The sequence below is a fragment of the Amblyomma maculatum genome, chromosome 4 (assembly GCF_055883805.1).
Source record: "Amblyomma maculatum isolate TAMU_Amacu chromosome 4, ASM5588380v1, whole genome shotgun sequence".
NCBI classification, from domain to species: Eukaryota; Metazoa; Arthropoda; class Arachnida; order Ixodida; family Ixodidae; genus Amblyomma; species Amblyomma maculatum.
In genome coordinates this window covers 24,842,538-24,868,890 of record NC_139347.1, presented here as the reverse complement: position 1 = coordinate 24,868,890, position 26,353 = coordinate 24,842,538, and the positions used below count along the sequence as shown (strand labels likewise).

Below are 26,353 nucleotides of genomic sequence, written 5' to 3'. Positions count from 1 at the left end.
CCTTCGGATTGGGTAGGCCTACCTTTGCATTCAGTTTTCTCGGCGAGGCAGACCCTATGCTCAAGAAATATGTGATGCAATTTCTTGTTAGAGCGAATGCTTCTGTTCGCTCACTGAACCTGGTCGTCCAGAGGGTGATGTCAGGGTGCAAGCTATCACGGAATGACTGCAAGGAGCACAGAAAGTGTGACATTGAATGCAGGGCGAAAGTGGCACGCCACTGTTATTCGGCCGCGCCGGATATTATTAATCTGGTACTTCCGGTGAGCTAGGAAGTTTGTAATAAACGTGAGTAGGTGGCCCCGCATCCCAATTAACCTCGCGCTCTCAATAATCGGCGCATATGAGTGGAGGCGTGTGTACTCGGAATGCACACTAAAATCCCACTTCTCGGCTGCAACGCGACGAGCATACGTCACGAATCGGACATTCTGTGCGTCCTAGGGGTTTATAAGTCCCGGCGAGCCCCGTTGGATGAGGATGCATGAAAAACGACGTTCTTTTCTGGGAACCAAAATAGGGTGCTCCTAGACCATGGATCTCAAAACATTGCAGAGGCTGCATGCTTGTCAGAGATATCGGTCGTATATTTCCAAGCTCACCGGGTGACTTTTCCGGCTTGGGAACTGTGCAGTATCGCCAGCAATTCATTCCAGGGGCTTGGAAATATAGCCGTCACGCAAACTTTGCACGAACAAGCGCTAACGCAAACAAAAGAAAATAAACAACAGATGGTTCATCTTGAAGCCCTCAACCTAGTCAACAGTAACAGTGTAAAAATTCAACATAAGGTTTGTGACACGAAGAAATATAATATGAGGAATAACTCTGCGGCTTATCGGAGTTAAGGCGAGCGTTTGTCATTTTAACATACCGGAAAATTTTAGACGTTTCCTGGAAAAGAGTCTCTTTGAACGTAATGTCTTCACATATCGCTTTACGTCACAATAATACCAATATATCCGCAGAACTTCCCTCGAAATGTTTCTAGTTTTCTTGTAAATTAGTGCGGCCTGTTTAAAGCTATATATTTTATATATCGGGTGGTCGCCCACACTATCTTGTCAAAAGCATAAAGGCATAACTCAAGTGCTTCCCATATTTTTTTTCTTTGGGTTCTAACATGGTATTGTTCTGACCTGCCTCTGTTTAAAAGTGCAGAGCCGCTCAGAAGTTCTACTTGAATGAAGTTCATGCCTCGCAGGTGTGAGAATATTTTTCTCAAACGTTGAAATTGCGGTCCTAGCTAAACGGTTGCCCTGTAAGCGTGCGGGATCTTCTGGCTTTCTGTTGGGCGGCGCTACCGGTATTTCGAACCTTTAATAAGTATCAGATGTCGCAGATATCCCCGATATCTTTTTTTCAGTACTCTCATACATCATCGTCTGACATCGCCCGCAGCCCTTTCTACACACACAGCTACCAGGCGCATCAATATGTGGCATAAGGCATACTTTAGCTTCACATGCCCCTGTGGAACAGTGATCCCGATAAAGAAGCTTCGAGTAGGCTATTTACAGATGTGGAGGCGAACGAAGAGGGTCCCACTTACCTTGAGAACGCATACAGCTATGGAACGGGAAGCGTTAAATGTAATTTTAAGAGACAACAAACGTGCAGAGTGGGTCAGGGTACAAACAACAGTTGATCACATTCTGGTCGAAATCAAGAAGCAAAATACAAGACCAGAACACCTCATGAGAAGGAAGATGACCGATCGTCGCTAAGGGTAAGCAAACTGGATTCCAAGGGGAGGCAAGCATAACAATGTGTGACAGAAAGATAGGTGCGCGGATAAGATAGAGATTTGCAGAGATTAGGTGGGTGCAGCTGGAACAGGATCAGGTTAATTGGAAGGAAATGGCAGATGCCTTTGCCCTAAAGTGTGTACAATTCAGTTGATAAATGATAATGGAACACTCAAGGAAGTTTTGAACGAAACACAACTCGGTTGGTTCATATCCAGAACTGCCACAGCGAAGGAAATGAAAGAAAGCGAGAAAAAACACACCTGTGTTCTTTCCATTTTTCTTCTGCCATAATGCATGGTTCATTCCTTGCTAATGTTTAGGAGGAGGAACAACCCTTATTTTTAGTCGAGGGCTACAAGAATGGGTTTAAAAACTCCCGTACATAGCAGTCTTTACTCTTCAGTTTTCACAGTGGATATGAGACATCAACTGTTGCATCGGTAATTTCATCCGCTGCCTACATTTTCGCTTCGTTAGCACTCGGACATTCTTGACATTTTGCTAGTCCCGCTGCCTTAGCTCCTCAAAGCATTGCACGCCCTGTGTGGCTAGTGTCGCTAGTCCTGGCCAGCGTTCGCCACGAGGACTTCGTTATTGAACAATGGGATCCATGACATGGTGCAAAAGAACCGACAGCTTCGGTCAGTGGTAACTTTCATTTCAGTTGCTGCTAGACCACCCAGCTTCTCATTTTCAGCAATCACGGAGTCCCCTTTTACGTCACGGTATGCGTAATGTTTCACCTGTGGTATTGTAGACGAAATTCGAGTTTGAGTTAGAGCGGTGGGACAATCCTCTTCAGCGTCTAACCAATCGACCTCGAACTCGGCAATAAATGAGTATTTTTCTGAGGCGTAATTAAGCGACCACAAAGGCACGAAGTATGCCACACGACCGAATGTGCTACCATAAAAATCGTAACAGAGCTGTCCTCAGTACTCCTTTATGATATCAGCAATTGTCCGGCTGGAAACGTCCTCTCAGAGTCCATTTTAGAGCGCGGCTCTTTTGGCGCCCGTTCCTTCGTTTCGCGTCGTCGTGGCCGTCGTCATCACCGTCTCCGTCGGCATTGTCCCTTATAACTGCAGCTCCGCAGCCGGAGCAGCTAGGGGCAGCCTACCGTTCCTCTAGCTACTATAGTTTGAATTCGTTTTCTGACGTAAAAATAAGGCTCGCTCTCGTCACTCGAACCCTAAGATCATCATGCTGAGTGCCATCGGTGCATTTTCGAAGAGACCCGGGAATAAATCAAGAATTGGAATACTACTTTTGCAGCAGGTGAGGCTTGCGTGCACATTTATTTACACTGATGAACAGCTAACTGGCAGAATCAAAAGAAAAAAAAATACGGATTCAGGCGGATAAAAGTTAGTGTCATCTATGAGTATAAACAACATGCAATTCATTAACCAAATGATTTAGGCAATTTGTTCGCAACACAATACCAATCGTCCGCATGTCCCAAATGACGACGTGTGAAGACGGATTTTTGTAAAAAAGTTTGCTAAATGTCCTCCAATTTAGAGCTTACATGAACAAGAAAAGCAGTTCACACATTTTTCTGGAACTCATCACGAAAATGATGCGTTCATTTCCAGCAGTGGAAGCGCTGATGATAGTTGACATACCCAATTGCAACCTTCTTGTGGACGCATTTTTTATAGGGCACACGAATAGAGTTAATTTAGAAAGAATTTTCTTCGCTACGTTTGCCGTTCGGCGGAAATATTGACCTTAAAATAGATCTGCTTTAACACCGCCACGTAGACACGAAGCGCCGCCTACAGAAGCGCTTTGAAGTCAGGGCTACGTAGACTCACAGTCTCTCAACTGAATTTTAATGGCTGAAAGATCATCATATCAAATCATATATTTCAACATCAACATTACAGATAATGAGGACCGTGAACAAAAAGCCTCTAACTGGGTTTCACGGGGTTCACGGCCCCTAAACATTGCATTGGCAACAAACTAGGATACAAAAAGCACAACGCGTCAGACATGGAAGGATCTGGCGCAAAATCAAGACAATTACAAGATAAACAAAGTGCTTAATGAAATATACTCTGTATGGTGTAATGTTGAAAAGGCAAAAAGTGTAATCATTTTGGCTACGATATATTTACAAAAACAGTATTGTGGTTATTAAACAATTCGTTTATTAAACAATTCGGAGCATATTATGAAACATCTGGTAACCATATTTAGTGTGTGCTCGAGGTGTTTCCCACAGTTCAGTACTGCGGGTATTCCGTGTTTTTCGTTTAGGAGTGAAGGCTGCTATGCCACCTAAAATGTCTTTATTCTGTTGAATTCCGTTAGCATAACGCTTAAGGAGCATTGTTTTATAAATGTCAGGAAGTGCGATAATGTTCAGTTCCTTGAAGTGAGGTGCAGTGTGGCTGTCGTATGCAGCGTTTGCAATTATACGAATTGCCTTTTTTGTATGATGTGAAGTTTAGTAATATTTGACAAAGTAGCAATTGTACCCACACACTAGGTGGCAGTAGTTAATATGCGAAGTAAACAAAGCTCTGAAACTAAGGCGTTTGATGCAAAGGGGTGCAATATATAGATATTTGCACAGGATCCCTGTAATACGCGAAATTTTAGTGGCAACTGCATCTATGTGAGCATTCCAAGAGATATTCTTTTTTTCGAACACAACACCGAGACATTTAACTTGCGACACTATCTGAATATTTGCAGTGCCGAGATTTGCGGTTCCTGCGAGTCTATGTTACGCGGTTTTGGCCTGAAAAAGAAGAAAAAAAAAGAAAGAAAACGGCTTTTGTTTTAATGTTGTTTAAGGCGAAAGCGTTAACGACACTCCAAGAACGTAGTTCATTTAGAAGTAGATTTGCGCTTGAAATAAGAAGCTCGGCATCAGGCCATATTAAAGGTATGCTCGCATCATCAGCGTATGATAAATGTTGCTGTGTTACCGATGTTAACAAGATAATTGATGTATAAAAAAAACAGCAGAGGCCCCAAAATACTTCCCTGAGGTACTCCTGCGTGAACTACTCGTACATCAGACAAATTATTATTGATAACTTGGAGCATTGAAGATAGCATTTTAGCAATTGAAGAAAAACGCCCCGGAAGCCATAATGCTGCAACTTTAATAACAGGGTTTTATGGTAAATGGCGTCGAAGGCCTTGTAATAATCTATAAATATGCCTAATGCGCACATTTCTCGCTCAAAAGCGTCCAATATTATTTCATTCTGTGTCAAGAGGGCCGTCTCGGTAGACAGCCCTTTCATGAGCACAAACTGCGCGTCTGTAATTAGCTCAGGTTTTGTTGCGAATGACATTATGCGAGAATGGATTATTTTTTCTTGACCTTTTGAAAAAGCTGGCAAAATTGAAATAGGCCTGTAATTAGATAGTTCGTTTCTGTCACCGCCGTTTGTACAAAACCTTTACCATTTCCAACCTGTAACTCTTTTAGAAAATCCCATGCTAGCATTCCGGTTTGTCTATCTCCAACGAACAGGTTCCTCCAACTGCCAAGTAGAGTAGAAGTAATAATATAAGGATGCAAAATAAGTATATAATTATGTACGCAATCACAGTGCTGAAAATGTGAAATATAGACACCTCTGAGTTCAGTGGCCAAGCAAGCAAATATTTGTGTTTACATGTAGCTCGAAGTACCTCATATACACGTTCACCGCCACACTCAATGATGGTCTATCCTCGGATATCTAAAGTGAAGTAACGTCGCATAATGTCTAACATCATAATTCTAAGGCACTAAGCTGCACTTGTTGCTTGGGTTCATGAAAGAACCTTCTGGACAGGCGTACACTTGGGAAAAGTCCGCGCTGTGCATCAATGGAACGTTGCACATTTTCTCGCCGTTTTGCTGTCCGCACAGCAGGTAGCATCCGAACAGAAAGGGAATGCTGAGCGCAGGGAAGGGTGGTAGGTCTCCGGTCAGGAGGTCACCCGTTGCTTCCACAGATTCCTTGAACGCCGACAGCACTACAGGAATTGAAGCAACGGCGCCTTGAAGGTCGAGGTCTTGATTCACACCGGAGTTCCTCGTCAGGCAGTCTTGGTTGCGCTGGTAGATCTCCCTGGCGTCATGCTGACTTTCAACGTAGTCATAGAAGACCGTGGCTGCGATCCGCGAGCCCAAACCTCCAAGCAACACGCCACGGTGTCCGCCTGCGATGTAGTACGGAAACTCCAGGTGCTCCGTCATGAGAGCGAAACCTTTCAACTTTGCGAAGTCCTGTTCCCTATAGTGGGTCAAATATGAGGGAGCTACTCCGCGAGACAGCCGGAGGTTTGTTTCGTGCATAAGGATCCAATTCTGCAAAGGGTCATTGGTCATGGCAGGATAGTCCCCCTGTGGGAAGGAGTGGGGTTTGAGTTCGATATTCCTCAGCACGGCAAATATGTTGTAGAAATTGGAACCATTGCCACCATCCGGTTGAGCGTATCTCTGTTTCAGTGACAGCAATCGGCTATTGCTCGGACGAATAAGACCAAAGAACGCTCCACGCACAAGTTCGGCGAGCTGAATAACACTGCTTAAGGCGCTTATTCTGGAGTTCAAAAGAAAATAGTGCACGTCTTTGCCAAAAAATGCTAAAGTAGAAAGGAAGCAGTCCTCCTTGAGCGATTTAATTGCGTCGATCCCTTGGAAGCTGGCAATAATCTCGTAACTGCTGTAATGCACGAGATTTTGGACGCACAGCGTTTCAACGATGTCGTTCATGCCGCTTTCACCGTACTGCTCGTGGGCTTTGAATATGTCCCTGAAATAGTCGATGTTTAGGATGACCACACCATACAAAGCAGTAACAGAGGTATTGAAAAAGAGTCTCAGCATTGTGTTCCACCTTTCCATGGGAACAGATGGAGTAAGACGAAAAAGCGATGTTGTGTCGTTAGTCACGAATTCATAAGACGTGTTATGACGCGATGAGGTTACGTTCGAGTATAAGTCGACAAATTGTTCAGCGCTGTCTAGACTTTTAAAGATTTCAGCAAGTCGGGACATGTTATGCCCGCCAAATTCTTCGTACGTGGTGCGCAAATGGTCGCGCAAGTGGCGAGTCTTTATGTGCTTCCTTAGAGTCCGGAATCGCCGTTGGAAGCCTTCGTCAGGCCTGACATCAAGTAATGAGCCGTTATGAATCTTGAAATCAAGTAAAACAGGCATGAAGACACGTCGCGACATGTAGAAGAGGGCGTTAAGAAAGTCTGGCCTGTCATTCCGGTCGGGCCAGGCGATGCCACCTTTGGCAAGAACTTTCTTCACACCGAGGACGTTGGAGACGTTAAAGACGCTGAGGCAAGTCGCGAAGAACTTTGTGCTTGCCTGAATTATTGTGCCAGTTCTAGAAGCCCCATGCAGATCTCTGATTGCTTCTTCAATGAACCTGCTCCAGGCTTCGTGCTTTACAGAATCCTCATGATCTCTCGACCACAGATGGCAGACGTGAGCGTAGAAATTGTCACATGGTCGCATGCGTGTGTCGACGGCATTTGTGAGCAGAGCCTGATAGCGCAGGCACGAGGGATTCGAGCAAGTGTAAGTAGCCAGAACGGTGGGCTTTAGTCTGTGCACGCTCATGACGGCGAACAGGATGACACCCAGCAGGCATGCAACCATCAGAACTGCTCCTATATGGGCGTGGCCAGACACTGCGGGGAGGTCGGGGATCGTCTTCCACTGTTTAATGGGCCCGTGGAGAGAAACATAGATAATATAAGGTTACCCATCAATTTCAGTAGCACATACATCACTGTCTGAGCATCCACTGACTTGAAATAAACCTAATAGCACAGCTCTAAATTGCTTCAACATAAAGCTCTTGCGTTGAACGAACTTAATATCATATTACTATTGACATTTATCACAAATCATGCAAGTTGTCTTAAGATCCCGATGGTTTCTATAGATATGGACCTCTGTCCTTTAGTAAATTCACTGCAATTAGTGAACTCGCTAAGGGTGGCTCCTTTTTAAAAGGAATTTTCGATTGTCTTTTGGGCAGCAACAACGTTGCAAGGTTAAGACAGCGAGTTCTCGAAATATAGCCTATTGCATGCAATTTGCATTGTTTGGTTCGATGACAGGTTTTAACTTCCCGAGACGACTAAGACTATATGAGGACTCAAATTTTGACCACCTGGGTCTCCTTAACGTGCACTGACATCGCACAACTCATAGTCGCTTCGCTTTTCGCCTCCACGTGACAGCGCCGATTGACGTAAAGGTCTGGACTGTACCACAAGAAAGCGTGCAATGCAGTAGCAATACCAGGGCTAGCAGGATGCTGTGGGGACAATAAGAGATAAATGCATATAACGGTTCATAAACGTTGGTTATGAAGTCAGAAGTGATATGTTATTTATGATACTTACTCCATTCATCGCACATACTCCTCGAATAATCGTATGTACAGCCGTTCTGATTTTTAATTAATATAGCGCGTGAGTCGGCCTAACGGCTGGTCAGCAAATCATAACGGCGATAAGCGTGCAACACGGCGACAGATCGCGCATGCGCACGAAGGTTATAGAGCGTCTTCTGCTATGCTGTTCCGATCACGAGTATACGTGCGTTCGAAACAAAACAAAAAACGGCGGGCGCTAGAACACACGTGCCTTGCTTGATGCTTCTTTTATCGTGTTCCCACCTCACAGAGGAATTCTCGAATCAGAAGGTTCGCATTCCAGGCAATGATTTCCATGTGCTGCTCTATTTCCTTCCTTTAATTTTTTATTATTTTGACCCTGCTTCTCCAGCGCGGCCTCCCGTAATAGGGAAAAAAAAAAAGAGAGAGAGGGAAATCGCGTATAAGTGCTGCGTCGTATTCATGCGCACGTGTTCTATAGCCTATCGGGTTTTCGCGAACAGATATTGGGCCAGGGCGTATGTTCTCGTGATCGGAACAGCGTGCGCACGCGCGAACTCTAGCCGTGTTGCAAGCGCTTATTACTGTTTTAAAGCGCTGACCAGCAGTTCGATCGACGTTCTCGCTATATCGTTAAAAGCTAGGAAAGATGTACGCTCAGAGCCGCATAATGACTCCCCCCCCCCTACACACACACGCACACACGCACACACGCACACACACACACACACACACACACACACACACACACACACACACACACACACACACACACACACACACACACACACACACACACACACACACACACACACACACACACACACACACACACACACACACACACACACACACACACACACACACACACACACACACACACACACACACACACACACACACACACGCGCGCACGCACGCACACACGCACACACGCACACACGCACGCACGCACACACGCACGCACGCACGCACGCACACACACACACTGTGGTATTATAAGCCATTGCAGTTACCTTTGTTTTCGATGTCTCTGCGCCGTACCTAGACCGTAATTTTCCAGCTAAAAATTTTTAGAAAATTTGCTCATTATTCCCAGCTACCAATACATCTACCTTTATTTTTCGATGCTAGTATCACCAAATAAAGCTGACGTTTCCTTTCTGCAAACAGTGAAAAAAGAAACGACTGAGTGCGGATCACATGTAGGTGCCCGCTTCGCGAAAGAGAGCAATTGTCGGAGCCGTGCTACAGGCTTATGGCCCATCGTCTACTTATTACTGATTCGTAATTTAAGTTTTCTGAGCTGTGAACCGCAGACTGCGGCTGCGATGCTGTCGACATCGCAAGTGCAAGAAGATGGTTTATAGGGTGCAACGTCCCAAATCGACTCAGATTAGGAGGGATGCTGTAGAGGAGGGCTTCCGAAATTTCGACTACCTGGGACTCTTGCGCTGACATCGCACAGCACACGGACGTCTTTCCATTGCGTCTCCATTTAAAAGCTGCTGCCTTGGTCGGGATTTGATCACGCGTCCTTGGCTTCAGTATTTGAGCGCTATAACCACTGAGCCACCGCGGGGGGAAAATCAAGAAGAGAGCGAACAGAGCACTCACGGTAAACTGTGGAGACTCTGTACGCAAGTGGGTAGTAAGACCGATTCCAGTGAGCTTGAATGCATGGCCCACGCTGCGATCCGCTCCAGGGCTGAACTCCATTCCGCCTGGGCCAGTGCTGGAGTAAGGTACAGCTGTGTCGGTGGACGCCATAGAACTGCGAAGGCAAGGGAGCAAATGCAGTCTCTAGAAACATTTGCCTGAAATCAGAGGGTTTTCGACAAATAGCCTACATCACGAGCGGGCAAAAACCAGCGACAAAAACACCACAATGCCTCCGATGGAGCTTGATTGTCCATAGCCGCAGAACTTGTACATAAACGTGCAACAGTGCATCATTTTTACAAGAGCAACCATTGGCCTAGGGATATAGTGCGGCGGGTTAAGTTTGTGCATAATCAAGAAAATTCATTTTATGTCCCTCAAAAACATTAGGACCTATGTTTAAATTTTTATTTATTCTATATAGATCGGCATAACGAATATTAGATCACTTATTATCGCTTACTGAAGGGGATGAAGCAGTCAGATTTTTTTACTACAGTTTTAACCACACTTTTCTCGCCTTTGACTCAAGCCACCATGTTATCACTTCCTACTCTTGCTGATAGGTGCAAGCATGACCACTCAATTCTTTTGCACATGATCATACATTCCAAGTTGTCTATACAAGCACCAGTTAAGCTCGCCAATCCTTCTGCACCACGCACGCTACGTGTAAGCTCGCTCAACTTTCACTATAGGCATAAAAAAATTGCTACATTGTATTTTTTCGCACACCCCAAAAACCCGGAATTCACCGAACTGTTCATTTGTGCATTGCTGCATGATGAATTTGCCAACGAAAAACTGAATCACATGTGACAATGCATATTTTTCCTTTTCCATTTTTTTGTGCGCCCTTTGTAACCATATCATTGTTCTGTGCCTGTGTAACCATGTTGGTTATTTTCCTTTTGCACGCTTCTTTTTTTATCGCGATCATTTCTCGCTCTTTGTGATGCCAGTGTATGTAAATAAATAATAAATGTTAAGATTTAATTGCTGCATATAACATCGTACGGGCGCCATATATGTCACCTGCATACATGGCGCTGCTCTAAAATTCCAGCCAGCTGACAAGGGTGGTCATCTGAGCGTTTCTACAAGCGGCTGGAAATTCTATCGAGATGTTTGTATGACTTTTTTTTTTTTTTTCACACAGAAGCTGCACAATGGGCACCAGAGAAAACGATACGTTTGTGCGACAACGGAAGAGCCTGGAATAAATTTTCACGGTTGCCGCTTTACGTCCAGAAGGGGAAAGCACTCTGCTGCAAGCGCTTGTGCTGGATAAGAAATAAAGCACATATTGTATAACTGGATCAATCATTTTCACGTTTATACAGCACCTTGTCAGTTAACTTTCGTCGAAAAGCTCTTCACGCATGTCTCTTAAGGTAACACGGTAAAGCCTTCAGCATAGCAAACTATTACCTTGGGCTGAACGTACGGCCCGTGTTTGGAGTCAAGAGTCTACCGTATTGGTCATTCTCTAGCCCCGGCGTTCGGTGTGGCCCACGCGGCTGCAAAGATTGCGGAGACGACGACGCCCCAGGAAACATTGGCAGCGAGGACAGAGGCGGTGCACGGATCTTGGTTTTCGAAGCTGAATTATATTGCTTGTTCGATTTGCGCGGTTTATCCACGGATAGGACACAGTGGTCGGTCTCCTGCGCCCGAACTAGGCCCGAGTCCATTCGTTGGGTTGGTTGAGTAGACGATGGTGACTTCGGGCGTGAAGGCAAGCTGGCAGCCTGAGGAGTCATAGGCGGCCGGTGTTGTCCCGGCAGCTTGTGTCGCACCCGTCGCTTGGACGATCTCCAACGTTTGGACGACCTCTGTGTCGTCGACAATGTCCGCAAAGGAGTGCTGCTTGTACCCTCATCTGGACACATGGAGCTGCGCTTTCTTCTTCGATTCGCGGGCCGGATGTCTTCCGAGGAGAGCCACGAGCCGCGCACTCACTTTTTCCTTCACGCTGCTGGGGGTACGACGCGTATCGTGCTTGCATAATGGTGTTGTATAATTACCTCCATGTACTGCTCTCCGCCGACGTTTTCGTGCAAAACGCACATTTTACCTCACACAATGTGCTGCAAGCTCAGTGAACGATCAGTTCATTTCTGCAAGCTTAACCCTAGAGAGCGGCAATGGGTAGCACTGTTGTAGGCGATAAACGTCGAATCAAGGATTATTTGTTAAGAGGTTAATAACAAAGGTTTCTTGTTTTGTCTACACCAAAATCGAGCTCAGAATCGAACCCGCCCGCGAATTAGTACCATTGTTGACTGATAGGGGTCAAATTCAGGTTGCTGACTGCCTATGCTATTTATGAGATACTGACAAACTTTATTTGGAGATAAGGAAGGGGGGTCTATGAATAGAGATAGTAGTATTAGCTCCGTGCACCGCATATAGAGGCGTCACTGATGGCCGCCCAGCGGCGGTTTTCGAAGGTTCGGCAGAAAGGCGAGTTGTCGAAATTCATTTCTCACTGTAAGACAGCGCGACGTTCGCAGCTGCGATTTCTGTAGCGACTACATAACTCGTCGCATTTCAGTTGTGTGAATTTCCCTATATTTCTCAATACATATTGCTGCACCCATACATGGCGAAAGTTTCCGGGTGGAATCTGTATTGTGCTACTTCAGATTTAGCCTCGCTGGGTCCGAATGAATTTATTTTGAGTGAAGGCTGATACGGCACCCTTCTTGCCCTAAGATCCAACTTCAATAAAAATATAAAAACATCGCGGAATGAAAAGGCTTGAGTAGAGGCACTATCTCTTCAAGGCTGTACATGATTGGACGCTTTTAATTGGGGAGGCGCTCAAGCTTCGTCTTCATGCACAACGCTCCATCTAAAAACGCTCCATGTATTCCGAGCTTAATCGCTCATAACTACGTTCAAGCCATGCTTAAGCCCCAGCGGATGTTTAAAAATTTGTGCGGTGATTCAAGTATGTATAGGGCAGTAGGCGACGTCTCTGCATGTTTGTATTTGTTTTTATTCAAAATTGCCGACCTCCTGGAGCTCGAATATCATGTTAAAGGGGATAATAAACTCTGGGATGGTGTTGCACCGCGAATGACATTTTAGATTAGAGCGCTTCATTTTTCCCCAAAATATTCACTGTTTAGAGATTCAATAGAACCTGCGTTGTATGAAATAATTAGCAGTGCTTTATATCTTCTGTGCCACCTGACGTCACTATACGTACCACTAATGCTCACTGCACCGCCTGTTCGCTACGCCCACATTTATACAGGCTGGACCAAAGCGCCTGTGTGACCTGCTGGGCTCGTCACCTTCACTTTTTAATCTTTCTGATCTCTTATCTTATCTAATGCTCTCGGGTTCGATTCCCACCCATCCCAAGAGAATTAATTTGTTTTTCAGCTGGGTTCTTTATTGATCACAGGAATATCTCTTAGGAATTGGGCGTCAATCCCCATATTTTGGCTTGTTTTAGAGCTGTTCTTTATTTTTCGTGGCCATCCTTCCACACGCCGGACTATTGCGTGTTTTGTTGATAATAGGACGATTAATGCATTCGCACTAAAAATTTCAGATCACTGCATACAAAAAAGCCTAGCCGTGGTTCGCGTTCCTGACGGAAGGAAATTGGACACACATGTAGGGTCAAGTGCGTGTCACTGCCCTTTAATTCTCCTCTTTTTTTCCCCCATAACTTTGAGAAATTAATGCATCGCACCAACTGCTTGGCGGAAAGCACGGCGAGTTATTTCATGCAATGCAGATCATGTTGAACCTCGAAATGGTGGAGATTCTGTTTGGAAAAGGAAGCGCTAAATGTTAAAATGATATTCGCGATGTAATCCTTAGCTTGTTACCTCTTCATCCTGATATTCATCTGCATGGACCTATACGACGTCAGGTAATTTATATAAAAAAGTATGAATATTTAAGGGCATCGCTTACTACTAACTACGTACTTGAACGTTTCCGTAAGAGTACAATCTCAACAACTGCCGCCTCGGATACGTAATTATTCGAAACAAAACTACAATGAAATGCGCAAAACATTTCAATGCCGTTAGTAGGTAGTCGGAGAAAGAAACGACAGCGCTCCAATTTTCGTTTACGAATTAACGTACCCTAGTGGACGAAGATTTGCAAAGCTGATGAACAAACGCCTCATCGCTCATACCTTTGGATATTATTTAAAAGGAACAAATATGAAATTGAGCAAAGACAACACATACTGAAAGATCCACGTAATAACTATAAAGAGTTTAAGGCGCATGCAGAATAAAGGCCGCAATAGACGTGCCAAATTCATCTAAGAGGATTTTCTACAATTTATTAGGCTCTTCGTATACTTTCTGGGTGCCCGTGTTTGTGACGTTTCAGATATAAACGTGTTATTGAAGTAAGACGACGAACACCACTTTCACAGGCATGACCTTCCTTTTTGATAGAAGACATGCGATCATTGTTCGTCCTTATAAAAGCCGCAGACGGCACTTTCTAGTTTTTTTTTATCGCGTTCATTACCATGGCAAGATTTTATCTTAGCCAAAAAGTATGACATTGAGCTTTCATCGCTGCTGACACCCCCTTTATGATCACCCAATAGGAGCTCAGCGACTAGCTTGCGCACCGCTATAAAATAACTTGTCGGAGGCCAAGGGAACACCAGTCCCTGGAAGTGCGTGACAGCAACAAGGTGCGTACATTCAACTGCATGCTTGTGATGGAATGCTGTTTTGCTTTCTGTAAAATCTTTTACTTCAGTAATCGTAACTTCTTTCTACTTTGGTTACAGGATGGACCGTGTTTTTACCATGAAGGTCGTCCCTTTGGTGTTCCTGGCCATCTGCTTGCTTACAGTAGAAGCGCAGAGACCGAAGGCCCGTACCTTTGGATTTGTGCACAGCCACCATCATCATAACGGTGAAGAAGCCCACGCAAGCCATTCCCTGAATTTCCATGCTCATGGCCAGCAAGGCCACGTACTGCCATCCCACAACGCCCACGGTAGTCATGCTCACCAAGCCCACGACCATCACCAGATCCAAGAACATGTCTCGCCAGGCCAGGTTCATCATGAAAGCCAAGGGCATGGTCACCAGCACATCCACCACCAGCCTTCAACGGCCTCTCATACGGTTGGGTCTGTTGTAAGCAACGCAAGCACGGTGCCCGTGATGATTTGCAGCGTCGTCAACGTTCCTACCGGCAATACTACTGCTCCTGGCCCATCCCATTCTGGGCATCTCGGGCCTCACAGCATCTTCAGCAACATCACTACGTCGCTGGGTGCTGTCGTTGGCAAGGTAGTCGACCCCGTTGTCACTTTACTGCGTAACGCATCCCTTTGGCTGAACGGTACAGTCCTACCCAATCACGGCCACATCGTTCACCAGCATCCCGCAGTCTCCCTTGCGCACGTCGTGCAGGCTAAGATCTTGGCTCTGAAGACGCAGCACCTCCGGCCAGCGTCGCCAGCTGCCTCTCGAGCAACCACGGTCGCCAGCACCATGGCTCCTAGCCCTGCACTTACCTCAGCACGTCCTACCCTGCTTACTGCTACAGCTCCGCCTTCCAGCCGCCCTACCGTTCCTGCACAGGTCCTGACCAGTACCGTTGGGGCATCCGCCCCCGCTCTTGGTGCCACAGGTCCGAACTTCGGTTCCTCCACTGTTTCGTCCGCCTCTTCTACTGGCGCACCCATGCTACCTGAAGGTCGGACGGCTGCCATTGTCCCCACATCTGTACCCCTTGAAGAAGATGTAACTGCAGTCTTCACGTTACATACTCAGTCCTCTACGTCTTCCACTGGTCCGGCTACTTCTCTCACCGAAGCTGTCTCGCCTACGTCTAGCACCATCATCACGGCTGAAGACAATGGCGTACTTACCACTGCCGCCCCAAACTCCGGTACAGTTTCCTTCCCCGAATCTATACCCGGGCCTGCGCCTACGTTTGCCAGCACCCACGTTATGGTTTCTACTACCGTGCCTACCGCACATGTGGTCTCGATTAGGTCTGGCACACTCCAGCCTACCGCTGACTTCACTGCAGCTACTACTGCCACAGAGTCCGTCACGATGTCTGGGTTAACATCGGCCACTCCCGAACTTACGGCTTTTCCTTCGCTGCCTACCACCGCACAAGTCCCGTTTCGGGCTGCCACTCTCGTCACTACCGCAGAGGCTACCAGCGCTGATACGTTAGCAACACTTTCCGAGCCCGTCACGACATCGGCAACTGTTCCTGCCACTTCGTCAGCAGCATCTCTTCGCACCTCTACCGAAGAAACACAGGAGCGGTCTATCACCGCGGCCCGTAACGTGGCATCCTCCACAACCCAAAGTCTCGTCTCTGCGCAGGGTACCCAGCAGCCGACAAGGCTGTCTTCTGCCACGACCCGCCACCTGTTTCCAGGAATCCGGCCCTGAGCTGTTGTCCTGTAATGTAATGTAAGCCCTCGCTTGGTATAGGACCTGTCAAATGCTTTACACATTTTAAAAGTGCGCTTTTTGCACCTACATGACCAGTGTCCTGTAATAACCTGAAATAAACACGGGCATTTTATCACTGCAACATTGTCTCCCTTCTCGCTTATTTGGTGCAGTGCCTTGCACTAGCAACACTGTCCGCAGCCACGAGCCTTGCATTGCTTCGAAGTCTGTGAATGGTGCAACGTATACGGTGTATGCCATATGCTTTGCTCAGCGCTGCAGGTACTCTAGCGCTACGCGTTTATTACGTTTCTCCAAAGCCAAGGCTTCTAATCACTCCACTCCTATTTTAGCAAAGTCAACGTGCTTGTGTGGCCTGTAACGAAGGAAAGCAAAGGCCTATCTGGCCTAGGCGATCTAAAGATGGTAAAACATGCAATATAATATTAGGTCTTTTACGATATGCAAGCATCCATGGCGTGGGATTTCTACTTGGACGACGCCTGCTTTTCTGCTACATCGGTGTGTCCCACTATGCAAAAAAGAGCAAGTGGCTGGAAGTACAGCTAGAAGCAATATTAGACGGAGCGCGTTGCCTTCACGCTTTGCAAAGCGCTGCTGCCCAAAGGTGATATGAATCAACGGTAAAGACTCGTGTAGAGAAAGCTTGATCGTGTGCTGTGCAACTTATTCTCACCTTCTGTTGGCTGTACAGCTTTGCGAAATGCGAAGGCCAAGGGCTCCCGTGTTCCCTCTCGTATTGTTTCTACTTCAAAATGTGGATCAGGAACGGCAGGATACATATGAAGCTATCATATTTCTTTGAAGTTATTGTCATCAAGCTTGAATTAGGCATCAATCGAATTCAATGCTCCCTTTAAGAGCGTCTGTGGCGTGTAAAATGTTTCAAAAGCAGAGGAATGCGCATTCCAGTTTCACGACTGCATTATTGTGCACATGCAGTTAGAAACATATTTTCACGCACTAGTGAAAATGCCGTTGGTGAAAAATGAAGCTAGCGTTGCACTGAAACTCTTAATTGCGGCTGACTTGCGCCCTCAAAAGAATGAAGCAACACAGTGGCGCCGAAAGCAGCAATCGCTCACGTCAGTTGCGAACTATGACTGCCAGTTGCTTTCGTCAGCGCTCAGTTTGAAGTGGGCGAAGAACCATTGAGATAACCGGCCAAAGGAACCTGGAAACGTCTGGAACGATACGGAAACACTTCTGCTTCGCTGCGGGCACTCGGGAAAAATCTCTGCGAATCTCGCGCTGCATTGAAATTGATAAATCCGCGTCTCGCGACAAAGACCATGAATAAGATCGTTCCACGCGCTACAATCACAGTGATAATTAAGGCCACGCGCCGGCTGCTTTTGAAATCAGCAATAAATAGGCTTCCAGTGATCTCAGGCAATATGTTGGTGCAATAATTCTTGTATATCAACCTAATATCACTTGTTTCAAATTTTCTTTAACATCGTCTTATTTATAGTAACGGTAGCAATTGCACATAAGCTCTTTCGTGCCTGAAAACAAAGTTAGCTTGGGCATATTCAACACGTGCTTACCCAGCGGATAACGTGAACACGGAATCAGCGCTTGCTTTGAAATACTAGCAGTGTTCGAGATCATCAAAAAATTCTGAAAAGCCCAACACTTGTTATCCTTGGGGGAAAAACTGAAGTTATCTTCAAAGGCTGCCATGCCAGTAGAAGTGGAATCAAGAAATTTGGAAGTAATTCCTTACTTCCACAAGACTTCACATGGTCTGAAAAAAGTGGCTCAGAAGTTTGGTGTCGCTATGACATTTTCTGCTTCCTGCAAACTGTCCGGTTTGTGCGCCGAAATCTCTGCTGACCTGCGCAGAACTGGTGTTTGCAAGACGAAACACCAGACTATGTTCACCACATGCGCAGTGGGCGTGGTGTATTCAATCCCGTTGTCATGCGGGAAAATCTACATTGGCCAAACCGGAGCATGCTTGAACGAGGTAACATCGTTCCTGAGGTAACATCGCACAAGTTTGGGCCCAGGCAGCAATTTAGCATTGCATGTCAAGGACTGCAAATGTTCTCCTAGTTTTCACACTGCCAGCATTATCGGTCGGGGAAAATATAAACGTGAGCGTGAGCTATTGGAAGCTTTCCTGATCAGAAAGAATAAGCGGAAATGCGTCAGTGAGCCGTCCGTGATTATCACCGAAAAGGAGTGCAAGGTTTTATCATTATAGTAGCCATTTCACCATATGGTGCGCAAAGTATATTGTCTGTAAGGCGTGTGCGCAGGCAGGAAGGTATTTTAAAATCAGCATTTCTTCATCGGAGTAAATCAGTTGTAAGTCCAGCGTTGTGATGTGTGTGCCTTCTTTGTTCTTGTCTTGCGTCTGTATTCACTGGTTCCCTTTCTATGCTATAATAACAGATAACGTAGTCGAACCAAGCGCAAACAGCATCGCTGTGTTATCAGTCTTACACGAAAGCGTAATCTGCCCTAATTCTTTTTGCGTAGGGTCATTAGGATGATATAAACATAAAGTAATCATTAAAGGTGATATCAATATTGTCACGCGGTGATGACAATGCCGTAGAGGACAAACGAACCGACAGGTGTAGTACTGGAGTCAACTCTTTATTGGGCTGACTTGCGGCCGCAAAATAACTATGAAACACGGCGGCGTCGATAGCAGCAATAGTGTTCGGCAGTGGTCGGACTACGTTAGCCCGGTGCGTTTGTCAAAGTCGTCAAAGTAGCATCTAGGTAAAGGCGAATAATACCACCCCGACTCGCGATGACGAACTTGAGCAAACAAAGAGTGCAAAATTGTTCCGAGTGCTAAGTGATAAGGCCGCATGGCGACTGTTAAAAGCGACAAATAAAGTTTAAAATGAGTTCGCAGGAATATACATACTACATCGAACATAAATAGAATATTAAAGCCTATTAAATATCCATTCGGGCCCCGCCATGGTGGTGCAGTGGCTAAGGCGCTCAACTGCTGTGACCAAAGATGCAGGATCGAATACCTGCCGCGGCGGCCGGTTTTCGATTAGAGCGAAAAGCTGGGCGTCCGTGTGGTCTGCGATGTCAGTACACGTTAAAGAACCACAGGTAGTTGAAATTTCTGTAGCCTTCCGTTACCTCGTCACTCGTAACCTAAGTCGCTTTGGGAGGTTAAACCCCAATATTTGTGAAAGAATTTTGTTTTATCGCAAGAAGCTTCAACAGCTCTGAGACTCTCTTGGATCTTTTCTTTCCAAATGTCGAGCCTAGGCACTTGCGACCTCATGTCAGTACCATTGTGCTTTGTGCCGACCCGCATGTCGTCTTGCACTGGATCATACTGTCGAAAAAAAAAAAAAAGAAAAAAGTATAACAGCAATAATATCGGAATATAAACTTCCGCACGTTATCGGCATTTTTTCATGAACGCATATGTGACGCTAACTAGAACGAAGAGTTACAGATATTATGTCACCAAAGACCTGAGAACAGCCAAAACAACTACTACGTGAATCGTTTCAGTTCAGGTAACAAAAAGGATGGTCGGACTCCGTTTGGAAAAAAACTTGAAATTGTTGGTTTATTGCTGCCCTCAACCATTTATAAGGATCCGGCATTGAATAAAAATAAAAAAAATACTTAGCTAACGCCTTTAATAATTTCACCCTGTCCGCCAGCTCCACACCGACAAATTACAATGGTTTAAGCTCTAATAAAGTGGCTGTTGATCACATTGTTTTCATGAATTCAGCCTCTCATAACAAAGTGGTGGCTACGTCCTTAAATAACAGAAAATCTTCTGACGGATCTGGAATTCAGATCAAGCCCAGATGAAGTCCGCTAAACACGTTACAGATGCAACTGCGCTTTGCGTACCTTGTGTTTTCAATGCCTGCATCTCAAAGGGAACGTTTCTTCGCAGCATGCAATCCACTAAAATGACAAATGAACATAAAAAAGAGGCCTGAAACGATATATCTAGTTATCGCTCTATTTTAATTTTGCCATTTATCTCCAAGGGCTTTGAAAGGCATCCTTCTCTTACCACTACAATAGCATAAGCCCTTGGCAATATAACTTTAGAAAAACAAGTTAACAGAATTAGCCCTTCTACTAGAAAAGAGTTCATACTCAGTAAATTTGAGAACAGGCGTACAGCATTAGGCCGCAGCGACGACACACAGATAGAGGAGAGACAACAGGACAAGCGCTAGTTGCAACACTGTATTCATGCCAGAACTTTTTGCTGATATAGCCATCACAGGGAGAGGGAAAGAAATAGAACAAAAAGATTGATCCCATCCCACAGGAGATTACAAATAAGGCACAGGAGGAACACGGGGGTTGCAAGATGATTTGAAACATATATAAAAATTTACAATATTGGTCTCTTGAAGCCTTGTTTTTCTCTTTGGCTTTCTTCATTCCCACATTCCTTGCCGTGAGCAGATTCGAATTGGTTCTGTTCTTCAGCGAACGTTCAGGCTCTCTTTAAACAACGCCCCGTTTGTGCGATATAAATCTTTCCAGTGGGCACTTCAGTGGGATGCTGTACACAACCCTCGCCTCACATATCACAAAAGATTTCCATACTCGGTTTCACACACTTTCTTTTTATTATTTCCAGAATTAATTCTGCTGCCCAATGATGCGAGTTTCTTGGGGCCAGAAAAGACGACGGGAACTTTGTACTTAATGGTCACATGCTTCAGTTAACGTGCAACTTTATGGTAATGCGGGGTTAACAATGGTTTAACTTTCATTTCTGGATGTTTGATTTGATTTCCATTTCTTTTACGTTATTTTTTCGCCTTCTTTAGTAAAGCATCATTGAAGCTCGCCTGCACTTGATCAGCTCGTGCAGGCGAGCTTGCTTATACGGCATGCTTTCCATGCTTTCTTCGAGCTTTCTTGATCACCCTCAAGCACAGCACTCGGGGTACCCTCCACGCTTCCATGAAGCCCCGTCTCTATGGGTACGTACAGACTAAGCGAAAACGTTATTTAAGACGCCCGACAACTGTACTGAGGTACCTGGGTTCGAACCCGACCGCTGGTGGCTGCGTTTGGATGGAGGCGAAACGGCCTGGAGTCCATATAATGTGCGATGTCAGTGCATATTAAAGAACCCCAGGAGGTCGAAATTTCCGGAGACCTTCACTGCGACGTCTCCCATAACATTAGTCGCTTTGGGACGGTAAACCCTTCCAACCAAATGAAGCCAAACCACTACTTTATTGACTGCTAATTGACGAATTATGCGCTTACTTACTCACTCCGTTAAAATTCGACAGCCATTTTTCGACCTCCCATGCTACCACTCGACGATGCGTAATTTTTTGGAGTCAGACGTCGGTGTCTAGCGGCCTTCAGCCTAGTTCGAGGGCGGTTTCTCACTGACTAGCTGAGTGACGTCATCAAACAGCAGATTTCACTGGTAGCGATGTTACGCACTCATGACGTCACATACGTTATGACGCCGTCGACGTATGACGGCACATGGTCCGTGATGTCTCACTCATGACATGAAAAAACCAGGACAATGTCTCAGTCATGTCACCAAGCCACTGACGTAATAAACCTATACTCGGGGGCAGCTTTTTGAAAATTTGTTCATTTTATTTTTTTTTGTTTACTGCCGCTGTTGCTCCCCGAGCGCACTACGGCTTCTTTACGCTAGACAATATGAATTAGTAAACCATGCTCACGAGCCCAGCGTATACAGCAGTGGTCGCATTTGAGTTTCGCCTTCATCGAAACGCGGCCGCCTCCGGAGTGTCGTTCGCTCTTACGGCATCATTGACGGAGCCCAATGTGGCATCAGATTTCCTCCCTTTGTAGGAAAATACCACAATTGGGGTGTGACTGTTCTTTGTGCAGCGCTAAAGTGGTCTCATACCATTTAGCTTCTCATCTACCGTCCATCATTTAGTGAAATTGGAGGCTAGTGTGGAAAGGAATTCGAATCGATGACATGTGTACGATATATATATATATATATATATATATATATATATATATATATATATATATATATATATATATATATATATAAGCAGATCGATTCAGGGGAAATGAGGGTGCTCGTTATAATACATGAAGGAAAGAAGCCAACAGTCGGCGAGGCCAAGGAAAGCGTTGGGGATGGTACTTTATGTCTTCTTTTAATTTTTTTTTTAATGTTTACTTTGATAATCACAGAGATTAGTAATGTAATCTGTTTAGGGGAAAGATAATTACTTTGTGTTTAATTATCTTTCCCCTAAACAGATTACATTACTAATCTCTGTGATTATCAAAGTAAACATTAAAAAAAAAAAAAACATAAAGTACCATCCCCAACGCTTTCCTTGGCCTCGCCGACTGTTGGCTTCTTTCCTTCACATATATATATATATATATATATATATATATATATATATATATATATATATATATATATATATATATATATATATATATATATATTATATATATATATATATATATATGGCTTGAATTGTGTACAGTAAAAAAAAAAAAGGAAAGATGTTTGACCCACTGCTGAATTCTGTGCCAGACCCTCAAAATCATGCCAAACTGTATTTTATTTTTAATCGGTTTAAGAGGAAATAAACACCGCCTAATTCTTCAATTTATTTCATAAATAGAATATGTAACAGTTTGCAAATCGCATGGGTTTTAGTAGTTGGAAAGAACGATTTTTAGTTAATCATTTGTGTCACTTTTTTTTTTCTTTTCTCAATTCTGTCGGGAAGTCCAAAATAGCGTCTTAAAAGCGCGCCGCTGTCACGCCCTCGTCGCTTCCGGGAGCGCCGGGTATGGCGGATTTGACGCATATCGCGGAGTGTCGGCAGGCCCGGCCGTCTGATTTGCCTGCTCGTTCCGCTCCATCGTGCCGTTTGGCGATGATCAATGCAATGCCGTTTGTTTTCTCCAGTTCGATCACTGTGTGCAAATAATTTCGTATGTTCAAATATTCCCCAGACACGCAGCGATTCCGGAGTAGCTCGGCCCGCGCTTTGACGCTCTCCGACCAGTGAACCCTTTTTTCTCGGTTGTAAAATAGACCTCGTTCTTTGTTCGAAAAATGTTCAGCTCATGTCAGTAAATAACAAACTTACTTGCGAAGGCATCGAATCTCTGACCAGAAAAGGAAACCTTTATCGCATTAGTAATAAGCTGCGTTGTTCTCCAATGACTCCTGGGATGATGACTAGCACCTTTAGCAGCGATGTGAGAACTTCGGATTCCAATTTAAATCGGTGCAATTGAAGCCCGATGCCATTCTGTCATGTTTCTCGTCTCTAATTAGGTTAATACACTATACTTGATCGGCTGGCTTCTGCATGGTTACTCTTAGTCGAAGTTACCGAACTTTACTGCAGATAATGGGAGCCGCGGTTCGAATCACTGTTACTATACAGCTCTCGCCGTTCTCAGTTGTGCAACCATTACCAACTGGGTACAGCAAACGAAGTTCTTGACGCGGGGATCATAACAACGGAGCTGCATTTACAATAGCATACTCATAACGCAGTGTCGGGAATGACTTCCGGCTTGCGCGGAAACCGCGCGCTCAAGGATCATCTGACAGCAGCACTGTTTCCTAGAGATGTGCACGGTCCGATATTCTGAGCCCGCGCCCGGCCCAGGCCCGATGCCGCAACGAGAGGCCCGGCCCAGCCTCGCGCTGCGCTCTTAAGCCTTGTCCTAGCTGCTATAATTTTAGTTGAAATTACTACTGGAAGAAATAATTTTTATTATATGATACATTTACTTAAAGGGGTCATGCCACGATCATCCAATGTATTACAGCTTTGTAGTCTGGCAGATAATACTGCACCTTATTATTCTATTTCCGAAATTTGAGCGTCTAGACGCATTCCTTCTTTCGAAATTAATGGCTGAAGTTGACAGCGCGAAGCTCCTCCCACCAACAGCGATCGTCATGTTGAGACGATTAGTGACGTCACAGAGCGACACCGGCCATCACATCGTCTGCTGCTTTGCCGGCGCCTATAAGCTGCCCATACGTACAGTGTTCGCTCTTGCTAACATTACTACCAATAAGTGTACTCAGCATGTTTCTGGACAGAACTCAGACTGTAGTGAAGCGTGATTTGGTTCTTGCGCAGGCATCCACCTTCGGGGCGACCGCCGCCATCGTCTGATGGCAGCCCTGCATGCCCCCACCGCCGTAAACAACACCGCGCCGGCCGTGCCTTCCGCGCAAGCCGTTGGCGCCAGCGATCATCAATGACGCCAGGGTTAGAAACGCGTGCTAAAATTGGGTTTTCTCTTAATAATAATAAACATTCGAAAAAGGAATTTCAAAAATGAATGCCTCTTTTGAAAAGGCGACCCATACGGTGGGTGTTGCTCACAGCCGGTGCCGTACCCGTGTTCTTGTACTCTAGTTCCGCTGCTAAGGCGTCGCTGGAAATAATTTCCTTTACTACGAGCAGTGGGGTTGAGAGTAAAGAAGTTTCATGATCAAGTGGCCCATTTACTAAAACGCCTCACTCATCTATTACAAAGTGCCGTCCGCGTTGGCTTCGACGCGATCAAAATAATTGAGGCCTAGCGACGATTATGGAGAAGCAGACAGCCAGAGTGCCGTTGTCTTTCGGATTTCGCCTCGCTGGGCCCGAATGAATTTGTTTTGAGTGAAGGCAGATACTGCACCTTTCTTTCCCTGAGATCCAACTTGAATAAAAATATAAAAACATCGCGGAATTAAAAGGCTTGAGTAGAGGCGCTATCCCGTCAAGGTTGTACATGGTTTGACGGTTCTAATTGGGGAGGCGCTCAAGCTTCGCCTTCATGCAAAACGCTCCATGTAAAAACGCTCCATGTATCCCGGTCTTAATAGATCATAACTAGGTTCAAGCCATGCTTAAGCCCCAGCATATATTTTAAAATTTGTGCTGTGATAGACACATTCAAGTGTGAAATAGCAGTAGGAGACGTCTCTGAATGTTCGTATTTCTTTTTATTAAAAATTGCCGACCTCTTGGAGCTGGGATATGATGTTAAAGAAGATAGCAAAATACGGGATGCTGTTGCATCACGAATGACGTTTCAGATTAGAGCGCGCGTTTTCCCCAAATATCTTCACTGTTTAGGGGTTCAATAGAACCTGCGTTGTACGGAATAATTAGCCGTGCTTTCCATCTTCCGTGCCACCTGACATAACTATCACTACCACTAATGTTCACTGCACTGCGCGTTCACTACGCCCACATTCATACAGGCAGGACCAACGCGCCTCCGTGTCCTGCAGGGCTCGTCATCTTTTTTTTTTTTTTATTCTTTCTGATCCCTTATCTTATCTGATGCTCTTGCTTTCGATTCCCACCCACCCCAAGAAATTTTATTTGTTTTTCAGCTGAGTTTTCTTTGATCACAGAAACGTCTCTTAGGAATTTGGCGTCAATAAGCCTATTTTGGCTTTTTTTTAGAGCGGTTCTTTATTTTTCGCGACCATCCTTCCACATGCCGGACTATTGAGCGTTTTGTTGATAATGGGACGATTAATGCATTCGCACTAAAAATTTCAGATCACTGTAAACAAGAAAGCCTTGCCGTGGTTTGCATCTCTGACGGAAGGAAAGTGGACACACATGTAGGGTCAAGTGCGTCTCACTGCCTTTTAATTCTCCTCGGTTTTCCCCCCACAACTTTCAGGAATTAATGCATCGCACCAACTGCCTGGCGGAAAGCACGGCGAATTATTTCGTGCAAAGCAGATCATATTGAACCTCGAAATGGTGAAGATTGTTTGGATAAGGAAGCGCTAAATGTGAAAACGACATTCGCGATGCAATAGCATTCTTAGCTTGTTACCCCATTATCGTGATATTCATTTGCGTGGACCTATACGACGTCAGGTGATTTATAAAAAAAAGTGTGAATGTTTAAGGACGTCGCTTACTACCAACTGCGTACTTGAACGTTCCCGTAAGAGTAAAATTTCAATAACGGCCGCCTCGGATGCGTAATCATTCTAAAGAAAACTACAACGAAGTGTGCACAAAATTTCAGTGCCGTTAGTCGGTAGTCGGAGAAATAAACCACAGCGCTCCAATTTTTGTTTACGAATTAACGTGCCCTAGTGGACGAAGCT

At 45.2% G+C, this 26,353-nt stretch overlaps 2 protein-coding genes across 2 annotated transcripts; one reads left to right on the top strand and one right to left on the bottom strand.

Annotated features, from left to right (window-relative positions):
* Window positions 1–5,505: 5,505 nt before the first annotated feature.
* LOC146190521 (uncharacterized) lies at window positions 5,506–7,386 on the bottom strand. The gene has a single exon (XM_084600187.1). It carries the CDS (start codon window positions 7,384–7,386, stop codon window positions 5,506–5,508), a length of 1,881 nt encoding a protein of 626 aa, XP_084456313.1.
* Window positions 7,387–14,434: 7,048 nt separating this feature from the next.
* LOC146190520 (uncharacterized) lies at window positions 14,435–16,363 on the top strand. The gene is made up of 2 exons (XM_084600916.1): window positions 14,435–14,483; window positions 14,583–16,363. The coding sequence occupies exon 2, from the start codon at window positions 14,584–14,586 to the stop codon at window positions 16,216–16,218; it is 1,635 nt and encodes a 544-aa protein (XP_084457042.1). The 5' UTR covers window positions 14,435–14,483; window position 14,583; the 3' UTR covers window positions 16,219–16,363.
* The last annotated feature ends 9,990 nt before the right edge of the window (window positions 16,364–26,353 follow it).